Source organism: Dysidea avara, chromosome 8 (genome assembly GCF_963678975.1).
Source record: "Dysidea avara chromosome 8, odDysAvar1.4, whole genome shotgun sequence".
NCBI lineage: Eukaryota > Metazoa > Porifera > Demospongiae > Dictyoceratida > Dysideidae > Dysidea > Dysidea avara.
Genome location: NC_089279.1, coordinates 11,988,279 through 12,013,633, shown reverse-complemented (window position 1 = coordinate 12,013,633; position 25,355 = coordinate 11,988,279). Strand labels below are relative to the sequence as shown.

The 25,355-nt window shown below is 37.9% G+C and overlaps 1 protein-coding gene across 7 annotated transcripts in view; it reads right to left on the bottom strand.

Moving 5' to 3' along the window:
• The window catches only part of LOC136263915 (uncharacterized), a 255,807-nt gene that overhangs the window by 219,700 nt on the left and 10,752 nt on the right, over positions 1 to 25,355 (bottom strand). For all 7 annotated transcript variants that reach the window (XM_066058539.1, XM_066058543.1, XM_066058541.1 and 4 more), the window contains exons 4-6: positions 15,043 to 15,141; positions 4,521 to 4,619; positions 3,736 to 3,837 (exon numbers count right to left, since the gene is read on the bottom strand). In XM_066058539.1, the coding sequence (XP_065914611.1) occupies positions 3,736 to 3,837; positions 4,521 to 4,619; positions 15,043 to 15,141 (300 nt within the window). The remainder of the gene's footprint in view (positions 1 to 3,735; positions 3,838 to 4,520; positions 4,620 to 15,042; positions 15,142 to 25,355) is intronic.

Genomic DNA, 25,355 nt, shown 5'->3' with positions numbered 1-25,355 from the left:
TTTGCTGGAGAACAGTCTTACAAAGGCAGTATGCCACAAGCTTTATCTCACGCACACTTTTGAGGTTTGTACACCAGCCTACTTCTGCTTTTCAGCTATTAAACATGTTGAAGCTTAGCTTAAAGCCCCTGCTTTCCTGCTTGGACTACAAACCGAATGTACATTATGTTATGACACTGTTACACCACTTTTGGTTTGTGCACTAAAAAGCTCAGAACTGGCACTAGTACATTTTTGTGCTTTGTCCAGACCAACTCCATGTTGTACTGACAGTTTGACAGTACACTCAAAAAAAAATTAAAAATATATATATACTAGCATTGGTACCTGCCCTACGTGCAGGGATCACTTTATAATAACAACCAAACATTAAACATCAGTGCCATTCATGTCGTGCAGCATGCATGGTGGTGACATTTTTAATACCAACATCTTGCCAAAATCATACGAAGCACGCAGGTACTCCTGAACCTGAAGAATTACAGTAGCTAAACTACTGTAGTAATGTGTATGCTTATAATACAGAGGTGTGAACAATGTGGATGGTTTGTAGTACCTGTCCTATAATGCAGGCTATAGTTACATGTAGCATCATTTGATAAAGATTGACCATAAAAGACATTATTTATCGGTACCTGCCCTACAATGTAGAAGTTGCCATATTGCGAATTATAATGTGGGCATGCCATACTGTACATATGACATTTACAGTAACTTACTGACAACAAAAAGAAACTACATAATATAGGGTGCAGTACATGCCTACAGTGGGGGTTGAGCTTTGTATGTTAACAATCATTCCCTCCTGTTCCCTTTACTACACTACAACCTATTGCCAACACCTCTAACCTCCATGATCTCTACCATAGGTGTCGGAACTGGGGGGGGCAGAAGGGGCCGGACCCCCACACTATTTTCCAAAGCATGTTCTGCCCCCCCCCCCCCCCCCCCCACTTTTTGGGGCAAATACTAGTAGCCAATCTGCCAAAGTTATATATACACACAGAAATACATACCTCCATACGAGAAGCCATACAACCAACACACAAAAAGTACTTTGGGGTGTGGCATCACTAGTCCACCGCAACTGTCAAGCTATTCATTGTATGATTAAATAACACAAAAGTGCCTGTAATTTTATTTCTGTTATGCTTGCAGGTGATAGCTGTTGTTCAAATATTTCCTGGATCCCGTGTAGTGAGAAGTTTAAACAGTAGAGTGTCATATCCATGGCATTATATGATGTGGGAAAGTTTAACTCAAACTGAGGGTGGTAACAGATCTAAGTCTAAAAGGGCAGTCACACTGTAGTGCACGAGTGTATGGAAGTTGCTGACTACCAACGATTAAAGCAGAAATTATTAAGACTTTGTGGTGAAGCCGAGTTGATTTATCAAGAAAAACAAGCAAGGATGTTGAAACTCAAAGTGGCCAACCGTGAATGCAGTGTGGTATTCACGTGATCTTCACTCAGTTTGGGAACACCTGCTACAGCAGACATCCCAGCTTGCAGTTCCTTAAAGGTAACGATGTTTCACTTTGCGGATAACCACTATTAATGCTGTAATCCTTGCAGTGTGAAGTACGTAAAGCTCGCATAAAGAAGAGACCTTCACGTGATATACACATGCATCAAGCACATGCAGTAGGTGTAGAGGAGCATAGCGGCAGGTGTAGGGAGTGAAGAGATATAGCTATGCCGTATAGGTGTAGGGCTATTAGCTAGTGAAAGTACACCCCACAACACCTTTATATAAACGCACGTATGAATTGGGTACAAGGGAGCCGGACCCCGTGTGTCTGCATGGGTATTAATCAGTTTATGGTTGACTGGTTATGGCTATCTTTGCCCCCCCCCCCCCCCCCACTCTTAAAAATCGTTCCTACACCTTTGATCCCTACATTTACAGTACTGTATGAGTAAGCTACTACTCGACTATTATCACCTATTATCATCACGTTTGTAAAGTAAAATTAGCTACCACAATCTATTATCAATCAATACCGTGGAACCTGCATAATCTGGACACTTGGTAATGCTCCTAAAGTATCCCTTAACATGTAACTGAACTGAAAATTCAGGAAACCTTGATAATCAGGACACTTTTGGTCAGTCCCTAATATACAGCCTTCACTGTAGAGTGAGAAAAACCTGTTACCAAAAAGGCTGCCAAACTGAAAAGAAAAGTTGTAGCAAAAAAGGTTGTTGAACAAAAGTTGTAATTAAAAGGCATTATTTGATAAAAGATTGATCACAAAAGACCTTATTTATTTGAACGTTCCCTATTGGTAACTGCCCCATATTGCCACCCTCTTTACAAAGACCACCTCTCGTAACAATAGCTAAGATTCCAAGTATCTATTCCATGACTATAAAAACAGCTAGGTTCTTACGGTAAAGCCGTCACTTTTAAAGACCACCTCTGTACAAAGACCACTTCTATACAAATACTACAATGTAATTAGGTTCTAAAGATAGGTAAGGCCACTTTGTGGTCACCTTTTATAAAGGCCACCTTTTTAGATGGTAATATTTGATAAGCTTCAAACATGTACTTCGTGACTCATAGAAACAGGTCAATGTCATCTCCCATATTTTGGTCCACACTTCACTCCAGTCATCTACCATTATTGCTTAGTTTGTACCAGAATGTGCCAAGTCCTTAGTCTATGCAAGTGAAATGTGGCTAGTACATACAACCTATATATTGTATCAACAAAAAATGAGGTCTCATAAAGAGATGATGACCTTAACAGTGGCGGATCTAGGAATCTATAAAGGGGGTTTCCAGTATGCAAAAGTTTGCACTACATTGTCTGGTTTGGTAAGGTGAGACCAAAAAAAAAAGGTTGCAGCCTATTGATAGTACATAAAATACCTTAAATAACTTGCTACACACTGCTTTAATAGCTACTGTGACTGCTCTATTACAGTATCTCAATCGAGGCGCACGCCACAAGAACATTTAATTGCTTTGCAATCATTCTTCAAAGGGGGTTTCCGTGGACACCTTGAAACTTTCATAAATATGCCACTGCTTAGGAGTGTAGTATTTTTTAGCTGACCTAGCTGTTTTGATAAGTCATGAAATAGATGATTGCATGTTGGAACCTAGGTATTACTGCAATGTGAGAGGTGGTCTTATAAAAGGTGATCATGAAGTGGTCTTGTAAGGTCAGTATTCATTAGCCATCTTTGAGATTTAATTATAAAGTGGTTTTTGTATGGGGATGGTCTTTATAACAAGGTGATCTTTAAGAGGTGGCTGCTAAATAAGGGTTTTTACTCTAGGATACATTTATTTGATGATTTGACCATTTCTATTTCCACTTTCTGTTTCCGGTTTCCATTTCCACTGTATTCAATTGCCCCGATTCTCTGATTAAAAAGATACTCATCAATGAAGACCACCAAGTCTCTTTGTTGATGTGACATTTACATGTACCAAAGGAAATCTTTTACAAAATTAATAAAGTTTTCAATGCGATGCATATTTCATACTGATGACATCATTATCATAACACTTAATAATTCAACAGTACACTTGTGTTACCCACACCCCCACCCTATGGTGATTGTACATTATTACACCGATAACAAGGGGTTGAAGATATATAACTCTGAATGCTAATGACATTAACATTCATAGCTTACTACTACATGATACCACAAAAACATACTCTTACATTAACCAACACATTCACACTTCATTACTATACAAACACTTTACACACCTTATTGACTGCATTGATGTCTATGGATCCTGTATTGAGTAGATCACTGGCCACTTTAGTACATCCTCCTTCTGCTGCACACATCAACATTGTATTCCCAGCCTGTGGTAAAACAACCATCACATCAACTATCCCATCTACACCATACACTAGTAATACCTGCTATCTACATCTCTTGATTACACAATCATGAAGGTATAAAGATTTATTATTGTGTTGTTACATAACAGTACAATGAGGTAACAGCTGGTACTAAACAATACAAAGGGTTTGCAGCCACTTTATATTTCACGCTACATAAATTACTTGCTCATGTTTACTCTTCGAAAATACACTCAAATGTTCAAAGTGACAAACATAACTTGACCAAACCATCACGTACAACTACGGTAACGCCCAAGCACAACATTGCACTAGCTCCTACTCGCAACTTTGTTCAAGATTTTAAAAATCACTATTTAAGGGGCGTGGCAATGGTTTCGTTTGTGATTCTCGTGAATGAAACAGCTGCGACATTGTTTTACAGGCAAATTAGTTGCCACACCACTTAATTAGAAATTTTTAAAATCTCAACCAAAGTTGCGCGTGTGAGCAAGTGCGAAGTTGCACTTGGATGATGCCGTAGATATACAGTCACAGATATTACCATATCAATGTATCCCACACACATCTAAATTCCACATCAAAATTTAGCGTTGCTATTTGACACATTAACTTGTTGTTTACAACATGTCACCACACATACAACACCTCTTGAAGTGTTACCATGAATGTACATTTCTTACATTGTCAGTGATCTTGATATCTGCACCTGCTGTAATTAATGCACCTGCTAGTTCTTCATTCCCCTCCCATAGGGCTATACTAAGGGCACTCCTACCACGCTGTAACAACACACAAGTGATACAACACATCACCAAATGTATACCATAACTATGTACACAACATATACTGACTATACTAACATGTTTATACTAATAAACAATTAACGTATACACAATGTGGCTAAGTGTCCTTGTGTATCAGTGACCAATTGTCATCACCTCAATAAGTACTAGGAAAAATACATATAATACTTAGCTATGCACTAGAAATGTTTGAAGTTACAGACAAAACGATTAAACCATTTTACACATTCATGCAATTCCTAACTATTTTCAATGTCTACAGTTAACCACCAAACACTCCAGTCAAATAACACTTAACTGGTTTAACTGGTTATGGTTCATCATGTAGGACTCTCATTACAGCCATAGGTCACTATAGTCTATGGTCTTCAATATTTTCATAGTAATGTATGTGCTTTACTACTATTATGATGGATAAATTGTAACCTCAAGTAAACCAGTTCACTTCTTGGTACACTAACTAATACACAACACCACACATCACAGTTGAAACTGGGTCAATTCTGCTAACCACTGACCCAGAGAACAATCTAGGTTAGATCCAATGTGACCTGACTAAATTAAAACAAGAGCCGTTTATTGAGTGCTACATTTCTTGCATAATATCTGCCCCTGTTAGTCTAAAATAGATATCATATAGTATCAAGAGTTAATAATAGTGGAGGGAGAGTGTCTAACACTGCATAGGCCTGTAAAAAATGATCCTGAGAAATTCAAAGGGATTCTTTCTGTAAAACTCTGTAATTTGTAGTATTCTCCATAGGTGAAGATTGTTTCAATCATCACATTTCTTTGTTCTCTCAGTGTGCAATCATCACATTACCTTGTTCTGCCTGTGTGAACATTTTACACATCTGAAGGAATCCCTTTGAATTTCTCAGGATCATTTTTTACAGGCCTATGCAGTGTTAGACACTCTCCCTCCACTATTATTAACTCTTGATAGTATGGTAGTGCTGTATATTAGGGATCATGCAGTTTTGTGCTTTGTTGCCAAAAATTATCACCTGAAAACCAGCCACAAATTTCCTCCATAACAGCTTGGCAGTATTGGTTAGGCATAGCCAAGCCCAAAAATGCCTTCAGAGTGACCCCAAACCATTCCAACAATTTTCTACAGGATTTTAAAAACTTTCTATTTAACAAAAAATATTCTAACTAACTAACTGATGCCTTCAGCCAAGAATAACTCAACAATGGGTAAGGCTATTGGCTTGATTTTTCACAGTTCGACGTCGTTTCATCCCAAGATGAGCTTTTTTGCCAACCACGGTACGTACAATGCACGTATCATGGACTTACCTTTGTTCTCCTTTCTGTTGCAGTTCTTTTTGCTGACAAAGCAAGGTGTCGATTTGCGATAGTGTGATACAACTTCCCTCTGGTTGTGCCTTGCTTTACTCCTGCATTTTTTGTAGTGACTGGATTCATTGCAAAGAAGTTTCTTGTACTGTTCTTCATTTGTAATGCGGTGTAATGAGTACAAACGAAGTGTAATAGCCACCTCACTTTTAAGTGCGTAATTGATCATTTAGGCGTGCGTTTAGATGCAAAACTATTTTATGGAATGTCTAGCACCATTCTTTCTTTTCATGTGGTATGGATTCAGTAGTCATAATTGTGCTATTAAAAAGTAAACAAACAAATAGAAGGAAAAATTAGGAATTTTAAGCTGGATTAGGGATCAAAGAACAAAAAAGTAGGGAAACAAGGGAACAGCTGAAAGTTCTGAAACAAGGGAGGTTGCCTATACCTGCAGATATACTAGTGGACATGTAATCCCTAATTCTGTCATGGTTATAGACTGAAGAGTAGGGATTAGATGTCCACTAGTATATCTGCAGGTATAGGTAACCTCCCTTGTTTCACAACTTTCAGCTGTTCCCTTGTTTCCCTGCTTTTTTGTTCTTTGATCCCTAATCCAGCTTAAAATTCCTAATTCTTTCCTTCTACTTGTTATATACGTACTATGCAGTATAATACAGTACAGTGGTATTTTATAGTAGGGATCATGGTGGTTAGGACTAGAGGTGTATCGATATACCGATACATATCGTATCGGTGGCTGATATAGAAATTTCTACTATATTGGTGGGAGCCGATATTGCTGCCAAAAACCGATACAATACACCAATATACAACTGAACTATCTTGACGACACTGTGTAATGATTAAGCCACATTGTAAACCCTAATATTTAGCTTAAAAGGGCGGGAAACAGTAGTTATTATCCTTGTCTAAAAGCAGTATGCTACACGAAGCCATTCAAGTACATGCATAATCACAGTTTTGTGCTTACCAATCCACCCATAGTGGTGAGCCTTGAGAAACAGCAGCCTTGAGAAACAGCAATAAGATGAACCAAGAGCACAGCATAAAACAACCAGCCATCTCTACAAGCCATTAAAATGTGGATTAATCTTCGCAGGAGCATGTATTAAAATATTTGTGGGTGCCTTATAGTCTAAGTTGTCAATAGAGGCAACACCGCAATGGGTAACCAAGCATAGCCAATAATCTTAAGACTGTCTTCAGTAGTAAAAAAAGTTGAACATGGCATATGTGGTTCCTCAAATATAAATAGTTATACTTAGTTATATCGATATATCGGATCGGTATCGTATCGGTATCAAAATGATAAATCTCATATCGGATCGGTATCCGATCAGTTTAGTTTTCTTATATCAGTACACCTCTAGTTAGGACATTTTCTTCCAAGATTATCACCCAAAACCCCCCATTATTTTCCCTTCACACCAGCTGGCAGTGTTGTTTGTTGTAGTATGTGCTGGTTCACCAGTAATGAATTATGTCACAGTGAACCATCAGTTATCTGAACCCCTTTGTTTTCAGGCAATCATAAAAGTGTTCAGATAACTAAAGGCATTTATATATCGTATAGCGCAATATTCCGATGGGGGGAAATTTTGACGGTTTTGATGGATACGGGGTAATCTGTCAAATTTTTATTAGTCAATTTTTAACCGGTAAGCAAATTTTATAACGATTATCATAGAATTTGGTAACAGGTGCGAGACTGACCAGGTGACAACAAGGGCGACAATGTCATTGTTAAAGTATTTTAGTCAGAAGAAGACTACCAGTGTTACTAAGGAGGTACTACTTGATCCATAGATAGTCCTTCGAAAGAAGTTCCATCATCAACTATTGCAGCAGCCAATGAAATTGCGGTGACTGTATTGACAGTCAGTAAAAAGAAAGAATACATCAAGCTGACCAATGCCCAGAGATTACAAGTAGGCAAGAAGGCCAGTGAAATTGGGATAGCTGCCGCTATACGATTTTACAACAATCAGATTTACCTCTAATGGAACTGAATGTTCGTAGGTTAAAGCATCGATACAATGATGAACTAAGGAAATACTGCTGTTATTAAGCTGTAAGGCAACATGGTAGCTCTATGTATGTACAGGGGGTGTATGCATATTGTGTGCTATTAATTGCAGATAATCAACATCATTTTTTATCCGTTAGTTTGCATCTCTCGGATTAAATATTTTCTATGCAATACTGAAAAGTGGGTGTAAATAAAGCTTGCACACACAAAATTTGGGTTACTAGTTTAGCCAATAGGAACATTTAGTTTCCAAAATGTAAGTGGATTCTTCTCTTGTGGCAAGCATGGTGACAGTAAATATTCTCTGACCATTGAACTGAAGTGAAGTCATTGGAAGCCATAATAATATTAGAAGATACTGTCTCATCTATCAAATTACTAAAAATGTAATTTTCTTGCTCTGACTCCTGATATCAAATGACATCACATATGATCAAAAGATTCGGTTAATTTTATGCTACTATTTTGGTAAAAGTATTTGAAGTAATTGTAACTATTTAAATAACTTACGAAAGTATTTAATGCTTTAGACAATCACAAAGTTACATGCTCAGCCTTCCTTGATCTTAGAAAAGCATTTGACTCACTTGATCATGTACTACTGTTGCAACGTTTAAATAGTATGGGGATCCATGGAACTGAAATAGCCTGGTTTACTGATTACTTGACCAACTGTTTGCAGAGAATAAAATCCAAGGGTTCTTTTTCATCATGGATTCCTGTTCGTGGAGGTGTACCATAGGGAAGTGCCTTAGGGCCACTTTTATTCCTAGTATATGTCAATGATATGCCCTCCCTGGTGCACCATGGTAACCTCTTACAGTTAGCTGATAACACAACTCTACTTTGTTCTGGGATACTTGTAAAGAAGTTGAGAAGAAGTTATCACATGACCTTGAGCTGATTTCTAAATGAATCTCTCAGAGTAGGATGTGGCTTAATGTTAACAAATCAAGTGTGATGTGGTTCTCTTCCAAGCACAACAAAAGAAAGTCACTCCTGTTATGATTGATGACCAACCTAACACTATTTAGGAATAATTTTTGATTGTTGTCTTCAGTGGAATGCTCAGGTATCTGAAGTGTGTCGCAAGTGCTCTTACTATTTATATCTCATTGGATGCAGTCACAAACATCTACCTGTTTCCCTTCTTAAGTTGCTAATGGAGTCCCTCATTTCATCACACATCATGTATGCTCTACCAGTGTGGGGACCCCCTCTTCTCAATCACCAAGTTGGCTGCTTACAGCTTATACAGAATAGGGCAGTGAGGGTAGTCTTCTCCCTTAAGAAGTTTGATCATGTGTCTGTACCATGTGAACAGCTAGGTTGGCCTAACATATTAGAAGAAATTGAGATCCGTAACTTGGCAGCATTTCATCATCACTGTTTTAGTCGCCAGTGCCTGCAACTGCAACCTCCAATAACATTTGGTCGTTCTCACACCTATAACACTCAGTGTAAGGACTATTTTGCTAACAGCTTTACCATCATCTGGCTAGAACATAGCAATATTTTTGACATCGTGCCATTTGTTGGTGGAATAAGCTACCATTTGAAGTGATCCACAAGCATGGAGAATTTATCACTTTAACGAAGACCCACTGTATGACTAATAATAGTTAATTTGTGTATTATTTAAATGTATAGCTTTGTATGTGTCATGTCTTGTATGTTTTTCAGTTATGTACTTGTGTATTTGTATGTGTCTCAGTGTAGTAGGGATTAAATGACCATTAGTATAGCTGCAGGTATAGATGACCTTGCTTGTTTCATTGTTACTCAATACAAACAATTTTTCCTTATACTTGTGTACAATATTTATGGTGTAAGATAAGCAGGAATAACCAAACAATAACACAGGTAAGTAGTCAGTATATTAATGAATTTACATGTGATCCAGACCCAGATATTCTATAAATCAAACACACCTTAAGTAGCTAAAGTCTTTGAGCAGGCTGTAGGACCAGGTGTCCTACAGACCTTCAGCACTTGTGCTGTAAAGCATTAATAAATAAATAAAAATCAGATGAGACCTCATTGACCAAGACAAAATGTAAGCTGGCCAGTTTCAACCCTGTTATACAGTATTGTACTGCATAGTAGGGACCACAAAGGTTTGGGAGTGGCGCATGAAAAAACATCACACAAAAACTATCCTCACTTTTACCTGACAATGACAAGGCAGTATTGGTTAAACCCAAATAAGCCTTCAGGTTGACCTGAAACGTTTTCAACAAGTTGCTATGATTAAAAAGTATTAAAACGGAATTTTCTACTGACTGAGTAACCGATTGACTAATGCCTTCGGACAAGTGCAACTTGATAAATGCTAAGGCTACAATATTAATTTTTTCACTGTTCGATGTTTTGTCAATACATAAGTTACAGTAGCGTGGTTGGCTGATGAATATGGACACACAATCACAAAACATGTCACAACTCTTCTATTTGGGCTGAACATGAGTAATAATATAGGCAGTGTGATACATCACAATGAAGATGATAGCAATAGCAGTGCATTATTATTATTATTATATAGTATCATGATAGATTCACATTGAAAACATAATTTATCAGCCTTTTAAACCTGTAGATCTTTATCAGTAATGTAATACTTGTGCTTTTTGTTCACACTATTCAGTGTGAACAAAAAAGCACTGGCTGGAATGGATGTACCTAAAACGCAGAACGGACTGGAAAACAGACTCGAAAATAGACTGGGAAAAACTTACCCCAAACATCTATTTACCACAATTACTCACTCCAGAACAACATCGGATATTGCAGTGACAGTAAATAAACCTCTGAACATTGTCTTGAAGCTTACTTAAGCCAATATTAAGCACAGAGCTTAATACTGCACTTGAACTTCATTATTTTGTGCTAAATTAAAACACATTCTTTGTGGTGTAATGCTGTAAACAAGCCAAGATACAAGATTCAAGACTTGTTGAAGAGATGCTGTTACTGATAGATTTGTGTTCAGGTTAATTGCTGCAATTAGTTTCGCAGCTGCTTCTCAGTGTAACAGGTGATGGGCTGGGGGCTAGTGGTGGACAGGCTTCTAAGTCACACTAGCATTTAACACTATAAGATTGTCACAGTGCCGTAAACATGGTTGTTCTGCCACAATATAGGGAAACTCTAATCACATATCACCAAGGTTTATGTCACGATATGAACATATATCACGATGTATAACTAACTGTAACATGTGCAAGACAAACATATAATACATACTCTTCATTGTAAGTTTAAATTTAAATCGGATGTATACCACAAGCAAAAGCTACTCTTGTTTATCAGGTTATATATGCACTTTGCTACTGCTTTACAGTTAACAATAGCAGTGCACTAAATTGAGACATGTGGCTGGCACTACATAGAAACCTTAAAACCTCTCAGTTTACTTTGGGGTTGGCTTGTTTGCCACAATACACTATCAATACATAACTTAATTAAATGCCAAATACCATATGTCTGGCCTCCCCCACATCATTATACTAAGTCATGCCACTATAACCACAATGTGCACAACCATTGATATAACTGATTGGCTATATCATATCAAATCACCACCTTGTTATATCGATACTATCGATGTATTGATATATCTTGGCAACACTAAAACATGGTTGAACTATAATTAACATAGTGTGAATTTATAATTGCAGTCAGCCTTGCCTACAACGTGGCGTGCAGGGGTATAGGGCACAGGCCTGAGTAATCACTGCTGGTGCCCAGGCTGCGAGCATAGTAAATTGCGGCACCCACCTTGGTGCACCCCTACTGAAACAAGCTAAAATGCATACTTGCTGTTTTTTTTTTTGCATATCTGTGACGCTTTTGAGCAGTTGCTATCATCAAAGATCGCCTATTCTGAAAATTCTTTTGTCAATTAAATAAAGTTCTATATAATGCAAAGTATCAAGTGATCACATTTTGAAATTTGAGCTGTCATGAATTGAGCACACACAATTTTGGTAAATTTTTAAAGTTCAAAACAGTACTGGATGTAATGGTAGACCGATGAAAATCATGGCTACTGTCGTCTTCCAGGTCATGGTGGGAAGAGCTACAGTAATGGGGTACGGAAGAGTGAAAAAGTCATTACTGGGGCTGGAACACCTATCAGGCATTAAGTAAGTTGTCTCTATAATATTCATGCAGTAATATTAATAGGTTAGCTGCATAAACAGCAGTGTGGTAGCAAGCTAGGTACACATACGCACTTTTAAACAAATTTTCAAAATCAAATGTGTAATAAAGAGTCCATAGAGATGGGCTCACATTTTTACTAATTAGCTTGCATGGGGACTGTTGTAGCTACCTAGTGCCCAAGCAACCCCGAAGGCTAGCTATTCCCCTGTTGGTGTGACTTTGAAGCCTCCCGTCACCTGTTAAACTAAGAAGCAGCTGCAAAATTATTCTGAACACAAATCTAATAGTAAAAGTGTCTCTTCAACAAGTCTTTAATCTCGTATCTATTTATTTTTATCTACTTATTATTACTCAGCAGCCAGCACTGCTGATGTGCTCAGGAAAAATCAAAATCATACATGAACATTACTACAATATTTAGAAACGTTAACTGAAAATGAGTCAAAGTCATTTAGATCAATTAGGAATTGTGACCCTGGGTCCCTACTTTAACTATTTTCCCTGGACCCCTTAATTTCTCTGGGTGGCCCAGGTCTTACCATTGCTAAATATGCTGCTGCTTTCATTTGCGTAGAACAATTGCTTAGGAGGCTCAATATGTTGTGAAATATGATGTGTTCCATTGTTTTTGAGCATATAGAAGTGAGGTATATCGGTCTATAATTACTTACTTCATCACGATTTCCTTTCTTAAAGACTCAACATATATTTGCTTTATCCAATCTGATGGTAATAAGCATGTAGATAGCGATTTTTGTAAAAATGATTTGTAAGACAGGATAAATTTCCTCAGCAAATCGTTTAAGGATGAATGATGGAATTTCATCCAGACTGCTGGCATTGTTTGAATCAAGGTTAAATAATACTTGACGTATGCCTTCCACTGAAAATGTGATGTCGGATATATTTGGAAATAGGTCTTCAGAACTTGGATCTGCCAGATTAGGTAAACTCTCTGTATCTTGTTTCATAAACACTGATTTAAAATAATCGTTCAAGGCTTCAGCTTTACTTTTAGCATCAGTACATGGCTTTCCATCAACAACTATAGTAGAGATTCCAACATCATCTTTACGCTTAGCCTTAATGTATCTCCAAAACTGTCTCATGCTACCACCAAACGAGTCATCAAATAATCTGCTACGATAGCTGTTATGAGCTTCTTTCTCGTTTATAGCATAATACAGTCACGTGCCACGAAGAATGCGTTTTTAATTTAGCACAAAAACAATGAATTTCAAGCGTAGTTTTAAGTGTAGTGCTTAATTTAAACAAGCTTTGAGACAATGTTTAGAGGTTTATTTACTTTCACTGCAGCATCTGATATTGTTTTAGAGTGAGTAACTGTGATAAATAGACGTTTGGGGTAAGTTTTTCCCAGTGCGTTTGGGAGTCCATTTTCCAATCTATTTCATGTTTTAGTCACATCTGGCTACAATGGCAAAGTGCGGATGACTATTGTATCGGTTGAAGTAAAAGACCTGCTGCAATTGTCATCTTTATAAGCATTGAAAAGTGCAGTAATCTGGATCGGTCTTGGTGGGAGCATGCATTAAACATTTTGTAGGTCTCTTATTGTCTGAGTTGTACAATAGAGGCCACATCACCAAGGCAAACAGGCATAGAAGTGCTTGTATGGGATAAATCGCAACTACACAAACAAGCAATCTAAAGCAGTTCACAAACCATTGAAATAATACTCACTATTGTGATATTGCTGAACATCTATCATATAGTAAAATATTTCCCTTATCACTCAGCACTACCTTCTATTCATTACATTATATCAATGAACAACACACATTGGTATATGCGCCACATGTTGTCAGGCATATACATGCATACATGTAACATAATGTGTGGCAGTATTTCCCAAATGTCCAATATTTATACAGTTAATTGCAACGGTAGAAGAATAATATTAAGGTGAATGGAAATTAATATGAGTAAGTGTTCCTAATCTGATTACATAAGATGATGATTTACACTCAACATCACCATTATCAGGATAGTAGTGACCAACCAACATCATCATCACTACATGTATCATGAACGAAGCCATCTACTGTAAACTTTAAATTTTAAACATGGTACATTATACATCTACCCTAGCCTATAGCCTTGATGTGGTAGCAACACTGGTTTCTTTTTATAAAAGTCTAAATTCAATTATAAAAATTTATTAATGATCACATGGTATTGATTCTGCCATGAAAAAGACTCAAAAAGAAGTGTTGTGTTATCCCTGCTACTCTATTGGCTGGAAAACATCCACTTAAGGGGAGTACTATAATTCAGGGGGTAGGACCAGACCAATGTTGTGCAAGTACTTAAAGTATTTCACCTCAACTGAATAGACCTGTACAAAAAGTAGAGGAAGGAGCTCGATGGGGTCTTGATATATTATTTTAGTTCTATTTAGTTCGTTGTAAGACACTTTTGGGTTGGATTATACTTAACTAATGCTGACAAGGCGTAGTGAAGATATTGTGAAGCTGGTTTCTGGTCAATATTTTTGTGAGAACACACAAACATTCATTACCCTAATACACAGTTAAAGTCACAAATTTTCCTTGTAATTGTACAAGTTAAAATTCAAACAGAGCACTGACCATCATTGTAATAGCTCTACATAGTTCATACACACTTCACTGAACTGTAGTGTAGAAGAGGCAGAAAGTTACAAAACAGTTGCCAAACTGTGGAGTTTATAATTAAAGTTAGTATAGTACAGTAACCTGGTCTAATGTGTACTGTGTTCTATGGGAACATCATAAAATATTAGCCCATTAGTCCTTCCCATCACAATTTTATGCTAATAATTACAAACTACTAATGCATCAACAAATGCGTATATACTGTGTAGTTATAACCCACCTCATCTCTAGCATTGAGGTCCGCTCCTTTATTAAGTAACATCTTCACCACATCTTGGCGGTTATACTCAGCAGCTATCATCAGTGGTGTCCTCTCCCACTACACATACACAAGACAGTGATACACATCATGTAGTATTATAAGTACACAAAATATTAGGAATTTTAAACTAGAGTAGGGATCATAGCACATTAATAAAATGTACCAAAACAAGCTGGAGTAGTACACAATATTAAATCACATGCAGTAATGAAAAAGAAGCCCTACTGTGCTCAAGATACCATAATGGAAATGCACAGTAGGGAAATAACACTTCTCATTGTTTACTATTTGCACTACTCCAGCTTGTTTAAGTATTTGCTATGGTCCCTACTCTTGTCAAGTCAGCTTGTTCAACCCATTACAAGCATTGCGAATCAAGAACTGTTTGAAAAGCACCTCTGCAATCAAAGTAGCCACTACGAACAATTTCCATTACATCATGTGCTACTGCCAAATTGACACCTTTTGCTGTCAGCAAAGATGAATGGAGGACACTGGTAAGTCCATGAAGAATGCATTGTTTGTGCTGTGGTATGTACTGCGATATGCCAAAAAGCAAGTGTCTGGCTGAAGGGATGTTGAACAGGTGAAAAATCGAACCCACAACATCAGCCATTATCGAGTTACACTTGTCTGAAGGCATCAGTCAGTTACTCAATCAGTAGAAAATTCTGTTTAATAAATCTAATCAAAAACAGCCAAGCTGTAAAAAAAGGTGCGGCCCCCAAAAAGGCCATGGTGAAAAAAGATGTGAAATCCAAGGTGGCGGCCAAGAAATGGCTGTGATGGTAGGTTAATGGTTACATTTTAATAACGACAATTCGGGTGAATTTTGTGCCGCTTGGTCTAGGCACCAAATTCACCTGAATTGTCGTTATTAAAATGTAACCATTAACCTACCATCACAGCCATTTCTTGGCCGCCACCTTGGATTTCACATCTTTTTTCACCATGGCCTTTTTGGGGGCCGCACCTTTTTTTACAGCTTGGCTGTTTTTGATTAGATATCACTTCTTTTTGTATTTGTATACTGCAAAGCCGGCCTATGGCTGGCTTTGGGGCTTTTTTAACCCATGTGTTTTTTTCTTTACTACAGGGAGAAGAAAATAACTTAAAGAAGAATTTTAGTACTTCAATTATTTTTGATTTTATTAGTAATTATACAAATCATATACATATATTTATTACAGGCCCATTATGCCCCACAGGATACTTTTTTGCAGCTGATCTATCTACTGGGTGACTTGAAATGTAGCTGAACTATATACAGGATGGTTTCTTTGTAGCTGAACTCTCTACAAGGTAACCTCTTCTAGCTGGTCTCTCTACAGGGTATTTTGTTTCTAGCTGAACTCTCTACAGGTGATTTGTTTGCAGCTAAACTCTCTACATGGTGGTGTCTTTGTAGCCAAACTCTCTACAGGGTGTTTTTTTGTAGCTGAACTCTCTGCAGGGTGATTTGTTTGCAGCTGAACTGTCTACATGATGGTTTCTTTGTAGCTGAACTCTCTACAAGGTGACTTCGTCCAGCTGATCTCTCTATGGGGTGATTTGTTTCTAGCTGAACTCTCTACAGGTGATTTGTTTGCAGCTAAACTCTCTACATGGTGGTTTCTTTGTAGCTGAACTCCCTACATGATGGTTCTTTGTAGCTGAACTCTCTACAAGGTAACTTCTTCTCTACAGGGTGATTTGTTGTAGTTGAATTCTCTACAAGGTGGTTTGTATGAGGCTGAACTCTTTACATGGCGGTTTCTTTGTAGCTGAACTCTCTACAGGTGATTTGTTTGCAGCTGAACTCTCTACATGATGGTTTCTTTGTAACTGAACACTCTACAAGGTGACTTCTTCTAGCTGATCTTTCTACAGGGTGAATTGTTGTAGCTGAACTATCTACAAGGTAACTTCTTCTAGCTGATCTCTATACAGGGTGATTTGTTTGTAGTTGAATTCTGTACAGGTGGTTTCTTTGTAGCTGAACTCTGTACATGATGGTTTCTTTGTAGCTGAACTCTTTACAAGGTGACTTCTTCTAGCTGAACTCTCTACGGGGTAATTTCTTTGTAGCTGAACTCTCTATATGATGGTTTCTTTGTAACTGAACTCTCTACAAGGTACCTTCTTCTAGCTGATCTTTCTACTGGGTGATTTGTTTGCAGCTGAACTCTCTACATGGTGGTTTCTTTGTTGCTGAACTCTCTACAAGGTGAATTCTTCTACCTGATCTCTCTACAGGGTAATTTGTTTGTTACTGAACTCTGTACAAGTGCGTTTTTGTGGGTGATCTCACTGCAGGTTGATTTGTTTGTAGCTGAACTCACTATAGGGTGATTTTGCTTGTAGCTGAACTCCTTGCATTGTATCTAGTCTCTAGCTGATCTCTCTACAGGGTGATTTGTTTGTAGCTGATCTCTCTACAAGTTGATTTGTGTGTAGCTGATCTCTCTGCAGGTTGATTAATTTGCAGCCGATCTCTCTACAAGGTAATTTGTTTATAGCTGAACTGTCTATAAAGTGATTTATTTGTAGCTGATCTCTCTGCAGGTTGATTTGTTTTAGCTGAACTCTCTACAGGGTGATTTGTTTGTAGCTGAACTCCTTACATTGTGTGTAGTTTCTAGCTGATCTCTCTACAGGGTGATTTGTTTGTAGCTGATCTCTCTACAAGTTGATTTGTGTGTAGCTGATCTTTCTACAGGTTGATTTGTTTGTAGCCGATCTCTCTACAAGGTAATTTGTTTGTAGCTGAACTCTGTACAAGGTGCTTTTTTGTAGGTGATCTCACTGCAGGTTGATTTGTTTGTAGCTGAACTCACTAAAGGGTGATTTGCTTGTAGCTGAACTCATTACATTGTGTCTAGTTTCTAGCTGATCTCTCTACAGGGTGATTTGTTTGTAGCTGAACTCTCTATAAGGTAATTTGTTTGCAGCTGAACTCTCTACATGGTGGTTTCTTTGTTGCTGAACTCTCTACAGGGTATTTTGCTTGTAGCTGAACTCTCTACAGGGTGATTTGTTTCTAGCTTATCTCTCTACAGGTTGATTTGTGTGTAACTGATGTCTCTACAAGCTGATTTGTTTGTAGCTGAATTCTCTGCAAAGTGTTTTGTTTGTAGCTGACCTCTCTTCAGGGTGATTTGTTTCTAGCTGATCTCTCTACAGGGTGATTTTTTGTAGCTGACCTTTCTTCAGGGTGATTTGTTTCTAGCTGATTGCTCTGCAGGTTGACTTGCTTGTAGATGAACTCTCTACAGGGTAACTTGCTTGTAGCTGAACTCCTTACTTTGTGTCTAGTTTGTAGCTGATCTCTCTACAGGGTGATTTGTTTGTAGCTGAACTCCTTACATTGTGTGTAGTTTCTAGCTGATCTCTCTACAGGGTGATTTGTTTGTAGCTGATCTCTATACAAGTTGATTTGTGTGTAGCTGATCTCTCTGCAGGGTGATTTGTTTGTAGCCGATCTCTCTACAAAGTAATTTGTTTGTAGCTGAACTCTCTATAAGGTGATTTGTTTGTAGTTGATCTCTGTGCAGGTTGATTTGTTTTAACTGAACTCTCTACGGGCTGATTTGTTTGTAGCCGATCTCTCTACAGGGCAATTTGTTTGTAACTGATCCCTCTACAGGGTGATTTTTTTGTAGCTGACCTCTCTTCAGGGTGATTTGTTTCTTGCTGATCTCTCTACAGGGTGATTTTTTGTAGTTGACCTCTCTTCAGGGTGATTTGTTTCTAGCTGATTGCTCTACAGGTTGATTTGTTTGTAGATGAACTCTCTACAGGGTAATTTGCTTGTAGCTGAACTCCTTACTTTGTGTCTAGTTTGTAGCTGTTCTCTCTGCAGGTTGATTTGTTTGTAGCCGATCTCTCTACAAGGTAATTTGTTTGTAGTTGAACTATCTATAAGGTGATTTGTACGTACCTGATCTCTCTGCAGATTGATTTGTTTTAGCTGAACTCTCTACAGGGTGATTTTTTTCTAGCTTATCTCTCTACAGGTTGATTTGTTTGTTGCTGATCACTCTAAAGGCTGATTTGTTTATAGCTGAACTCTCTGCAAAGTGTTTTGTTTGTAGTTGATTCCTCTACAAGGTGATTTTTTGTAGCTGACCTCTCTTCAGGGTGATTTGTTTCTAGCTGATATCTCTGCAGGGTGATTTTTTGTAGCTGACCTCTCTTCAGGGTAATTTGTTTCTAGCTGATCGCTCTATAGGTTGGTTTGTTTGTAGCTGAACTCTCTACAGGGTGATTTGCTTGTAGCTGAACTCCTTACATTGTGTCTAGTTTCTAGCTGATCTCTCTACAGGGTGATTTGTTTGTAGCTGATCTCTCTACAAGTTGAATTGTGTGTAGCTGATCTCTCTGCAGGTTGATTTGTTTGTAGCCGATCTCTCTACAAGGTAATTTGTTTGTAGCTGAACTGTCTATAAGGTGATTTGTTTGTAGCTGATCTCTCTGCAGGTTGATTTGTTTTAGCTGAACTCTCTACAGGGTGATTGCTTGTAGCTGAACTCCTTACATTGTGTCTAGTTTCTAGCTGATATCTCTACAGGATGATTTTTTGTAGCTGAACTCTCTACAGGGTGATTTGTTTCTAGCTTATCTCTCTACAGGTAGATTTGTGTTGATTGCTTCATTGCTGATCGCTCTAAAGGTTGATTTGTTGCAGCCGAACACCCTGCAAAGTGTTTTGTTTGTAGCTGATCACTCTAAAGGGTAATTTGTTTGTAGCTGAACTCTCTCCACAGTGACTTGTGTGTAGCTGAATTCTGTGTAACTGAATTCTCTAGAGAGTAACTTAATTGTAGCTGAATTCTCTACACAGTGCATGACTTGTTTATAGCTGAACTTTCTTCAGTGTGACTTGTAATGTTCTGAATCTCTATAGTGATATATTTGCTTAACTCTCCACATGGTGACTGTCTTCTTGCTGAACTGTCTATAAGATTAACTGTTTGCAGCTGAACTCCCTACAGAATAACTTGTGATGTAATAAAATTCTATAATGGAATAAATAAATTAGCCGAATGCTCTATTAGGGTGACTGTTCTATTAGAGTATCTCGATCTCGCATTTGCTACACGGAGTTGGCTTTCGAATCATAACTCAGTGGTTTGTAATCCGATTCTTCTGTACTACTGCAAGGACTTTCTATGACGATTATTCTAGCTATACACCGATTTTCAGCTCATTGCTCTAAGCGGTTTGCCTAGTAGGCGTGAAAACTAATACTGTTTTATTCATAAAAATCGATCGCGTAATTGTGACACAGGTTGGGTTTTGTGTCATATCTCCGTGGTCTTTATCTCGATTCCTTTCAAACCACCAAAAGGCACTCCTACCATGGTTACTCCATCTACATAGCAATTTTCAACTCATTCCATGAAGCGGTTTACCCTGTAGGCGTGACAACAAATCGATCTTGTTTTACGCGAATAATCGGTCATAACTCCTGAACCATTCATCGGATTTGTACCAAATTTGATGCTAGGATTCGCCTTTGGAATCCCTTTCTGTGTGCCAAATTTCAAGGCGATCGGAGTACGCGTTTGCTTGTTATAGCAATTTTTGCAAGTGTGCGAAAAAACGAAGAAAAAAAAACGAAGAAAAAAAAAACGAAACTTTGGCAGCTCGTATCTCGGAAATGGCTGGAGCGATTTCCTTCAAATTTAGAATGTAGACTCCCTTGGCTGGCGGGCAACTGTGTAGCAAATTTGGTTCCAATCAGATAAGTGATCACCGAGATACAAAGGTGTGAAAATGACGTTTTCGTTCTTCCTGTCAATATACTCACGAGTGTGGCGCGCCGGCTTTTTGGGCCGCACAACACACTACCGTGTGTCTTGATTTCGGAACTTTCATAGACTTTGCTGTATCATAGTTGTAATACCCACTAGTCAGTAATACTCTCTACTACATCAAGACTCATGGTAGTGAGTTGTGCGAACAAGAAACAACGAAGTGCACGACCAATTGAAAGACACGCTGCTACTACCATGAGTTTTTTACATGTAGGGACAATTTTGCATTATTAGCCCTGGATTACACAACATTTTTTTATCATTTAAATTATTCAAACACACACACACAAAAAAAATTGCATATAGTTCATCAGTCAGAAAGAGGGAACTTTCCCTCAATCACAGCAAGAGAAAAGTCAGTGAGATCTTTATGAGGCCGACCAGCAGCAGAATGACTTCCACAAAGACAAATAATAGCTGAACATAGTAAGGAAAAAGATAATCTGCAGCGAATAAAGGTGATCATAACATTATATTGTTGATTCTTCTTTGTAGCAAGGAGTGAGGCTAATCTTTTGTAGGTGGTTTCTGTAGGCTTGCTCATTCCTCCCAAAGCTGAGAACACAAGAGGTGTGAATGATGCCCTTTCAATTTCACGCACATGTTGTTCGTAAGTCCTACGCTTTTCTCGGTCATGAGACTGAAAGCAACTGGCAAGAGAATAGCAGTGATTTGTGCTGGCCAATGGATTAAAAACACGAACATCAAAATAAGCTTGCTGATGACGAACACCCCAGAATCCCTGAGCTCTCACATCCAAACGAGCACCACATTCAGTATTTGCAGAGCGATGAAAAAATTGTTCACTAGAGACAGGCTGCAAAGTAGGCTCAGTGGCTACATTCATTGCCTTTGCAGTAGAATTCGTCCTGCTTACTATTGAATTGCAAATGATCTCATTGTTTTTGTATTAGAATTAATCATGTTTGTACAAAAATTCATCTGTAACAAGATTGGCAGCTGTAGTAAACACAAAAACAAGTTGTAGCAGCTGATTCATGATCTTGTTGAAGTACAACTGTTGTAAACAACTCTTTATAAGGAGATAATTCTTCTGCTTTGGATTCTTCAGCAACATTCACAATTGTGCTTCACTATTGGTGATGGGTGTGATCACTCGCAAACAAGCTAATTAGCTTGACAGAGAGTTAATGGCTCTGCATTTAACTAGCGTCAATTACTCTCTAGTGTATCAAGTGGTATTCTCCATGGCAAAAATGATTCACCTTGTGATGAGAAGCTGGTTTCTTGCAGTCAATGTTGTTATGACAAATTCTTGTGCAAACACAACAAATTCTAATACAAAGGGACAAAATCAATTACAAACAGGACTAATTCTACTACAAAGGTGACGAACTCTACTGTAAATGGGACAAAGTCAATTGCAAAGGTGACAAATTCAAATGCAAAACCTATAATGTATATGATGAGTATTCATTCAACTGAGTTTGGTGCACTGAATTAGGAAAAAAAATGGTAGCAGCTCATCAAGTAATATTAAGGCTCTCCCAAATAGGGGGGTTCCATGGGAACCCTTTGAACCCCCATGGACCTGCCACCCATGTAATCTGATACTTACATGTAGTAGTTAACTAAGTGAGATCACTGATGGTTAGCACAGTAACCAGAATTTGGGTCGCTACTCTATAATGTAACTCGCTACACATTACTAGTTACGGTACCACCCAAGCTCAATGTCACACTCGCTCGCACAAGCAACTTTGCTGGAGGTCACAAAAATTACTAATTAAGGGGCGTGGCAACTGTTTCACTCACGATTCTTGTTAACGAAACAGTTGCCACACCCCTTAATAAATGATTTTTAAAATCTCGAGCATAGTTGTGTGTGCGAGCAAGTGCAACATTGCACCTGGGCAGTGCTGTATTTCTATACAATGTAACTATTACAGTCACATATTACTCCCAGAAAAATAGTAACTAGTCACATGTTACAGGTTACTTTGAGGGCTGTAACTAGTAATATTATTACATATTACATTTGTTTGTTACAAGCTATAAATTAAGCCCAACCTCTAAATACATGTTCCCAGCATACAACTACAAGTGACACTCTTCTCTGGTGTAGTTCAGCTTCAAAAACATACTTTGTTGTAGTATCTTGGTCTTAAAGGGCACTCCCCATACACTTTCACTCTTTGTTCTTGCCTGTAAAGCTGCATTCAGTGCTGTCAGGACACAAAATGCAGCCAACCATGTGCTGGATACACTGCACATTAAAAAGAAGTAACCCCAGATGTTTACTCATTACTTTGTCATGTATTACTTAGTTACAACATAAGTAATATTATTACATAAGGAGTTACAAATGTAACTCGTTACCCCCAACTCTAACTGTAACATATCACCATCCATCAGTGCTTGTAAAGTACATCTAAACAATTGTCTAAAATACAAGTACATTGTTTTCAATAGTCTGTATTGTGAATTCAGCTACATCTGAAAATTAAAATAAAGTAATATGAATGGCTAGCAGTGTAGTAACTGTGAACTGATTATGTACTTGCCAATTATAATTTTGAGCATAAGGTGCCTGAAGCATTTACAACAGATGTGAGATATTTTAAAATTTTGTAAATGTGACCAGGCTTGTGAAAACAGGGCATGTGGGCACAAACTAAACCACGTCACTTTACAGATACTTGAACAGAATATTTGCATTCGTAATTTGCAACATAAAGCCAATTAAATGTTTACTAAGAATTTAAAATTGCATTGCCATAGCATAATGGTACAAAAATTTATGAGTTATAAAACTTTGAAAAAGGAGGCAAAAATCATGTGCCCCAATGGCCTATATTTGTAGCCCAGTCACAAATAGTCAATGAAGGACACAGAAAAGGTAGATCTACTCTAATAGAACAGTCGGCCTACTATACACTATAATTCATGCTCCAAATTTTACAGTGCAATAAAACAGTCGATAGTATGCCTTTTTGTGTCAAAAAAGATGACAGTAATCAATAGGTGTATGTTGGACTCTCTAAGATAATAATATGTACTTTAATTCTTATTTCCAAAGATCTTCCTTTTTAACACCCGGTGTTGTGGGCATGTGCCTAGTTTACTGAAAAAACATAGTTTTCATAAAATAATGTGTGTGTATGTGTGTCTGTGTCTGTGTCTATGTATGTGTCTGTGTGTGTATCTACAGGTATGGTGACTCTTCATACTTCTTGAACAATCTTCCTTCTCAGTTTTATAGATGTTTAACAATTTCAAAACAACGTTGAATGCCTCTTAGACCACCAGAGATACACCCTTTTCATATGATCACTTTAAACCAGCCAGGTTAATGCATTCATATTAGCAAGAGTTAATAATACAGAGAGGAGAGTATCTAACGCCGTATAGTCCTGTAACAGATGATTGCACAGAAGTTAAACGGCTTCTTTTCTGCGTAACATACAGACTGGCTAGTATATTTTTGCATTTAACCACAAAAGGCTATCCCAGACACAATGGCGTGCGTTCAACTCGATGTTCAAGTTCACCACGAAGAGCATCGCTCTATTGCGTAAAGAAGTGTGGCTGTTAACCTTGAAGATAACTCTGGGGGAGAGCGTCTGAGAAACCAATAAACACTGAACCAAAGGAGGAGTATCGCTTCGAATTTTCACTGCGTCGCCATGTTACCCTACCTTTGAGCATTCTTCAATTGAAGGAGCACTCTTCCCTGTACATACAGCTCAGTCTTTAGTTAAGTCTTCGAATATTCTCGAGGATTCATGACGGTGCGGCTAAACTAATTGTGGTAAGGAAACGAACAAATACTAGAAGCCTATACATTACACGGAAAGGAAGCCGTTTAACTTCTGCGCAATCATCTATTACAGGCCTATACAGCGTTAGACACTCTCCTCTCTTATTATTAACTCTTGATATTAGTTTCTTTACCCAGGTTGAACCTCAAAGCCATAAAATATCATAAGCAAGTTCAACCCTACAAAGCAGTAGGGTTCAATTCAGTTGAACTCTGGTAAAACGAGTTGCGAGTTAGGATTTTGGTGAATACATACAGCACTTAGAAAACAATTATCACTCAATGAATATGCACCATCATCTGATGATTGATTGTGAAAAGAAATAGGGTTGAAGCTGGGTTGAAAGTGGTTTACTCAACCCTCACTTTTGAGTGTCCATGTGAAAATAGTAATAGTGTATCCTTTGAGTTGAAAGGGAGCATTACCCGTACTTACGCGAACAAAAATGAAGGGCAACCTGAGGTTTTCTCTATACAATTCACATGAGAAAACAAGACAGACACACTATGAAACAGTTGAGAAGATACTGCTGTGCATAATTTGTGACTTAAAGTGGTTTTTTGTAGTTACGCTCCCTTAGCAGTGCATAGCAACATAATTACCAAATTAAAAGTAATCAATGAATTACAAAATATGCTAAACTACAGTATCTACAATTCTAATTATCTAGCTAAACTAACAATAACGATAT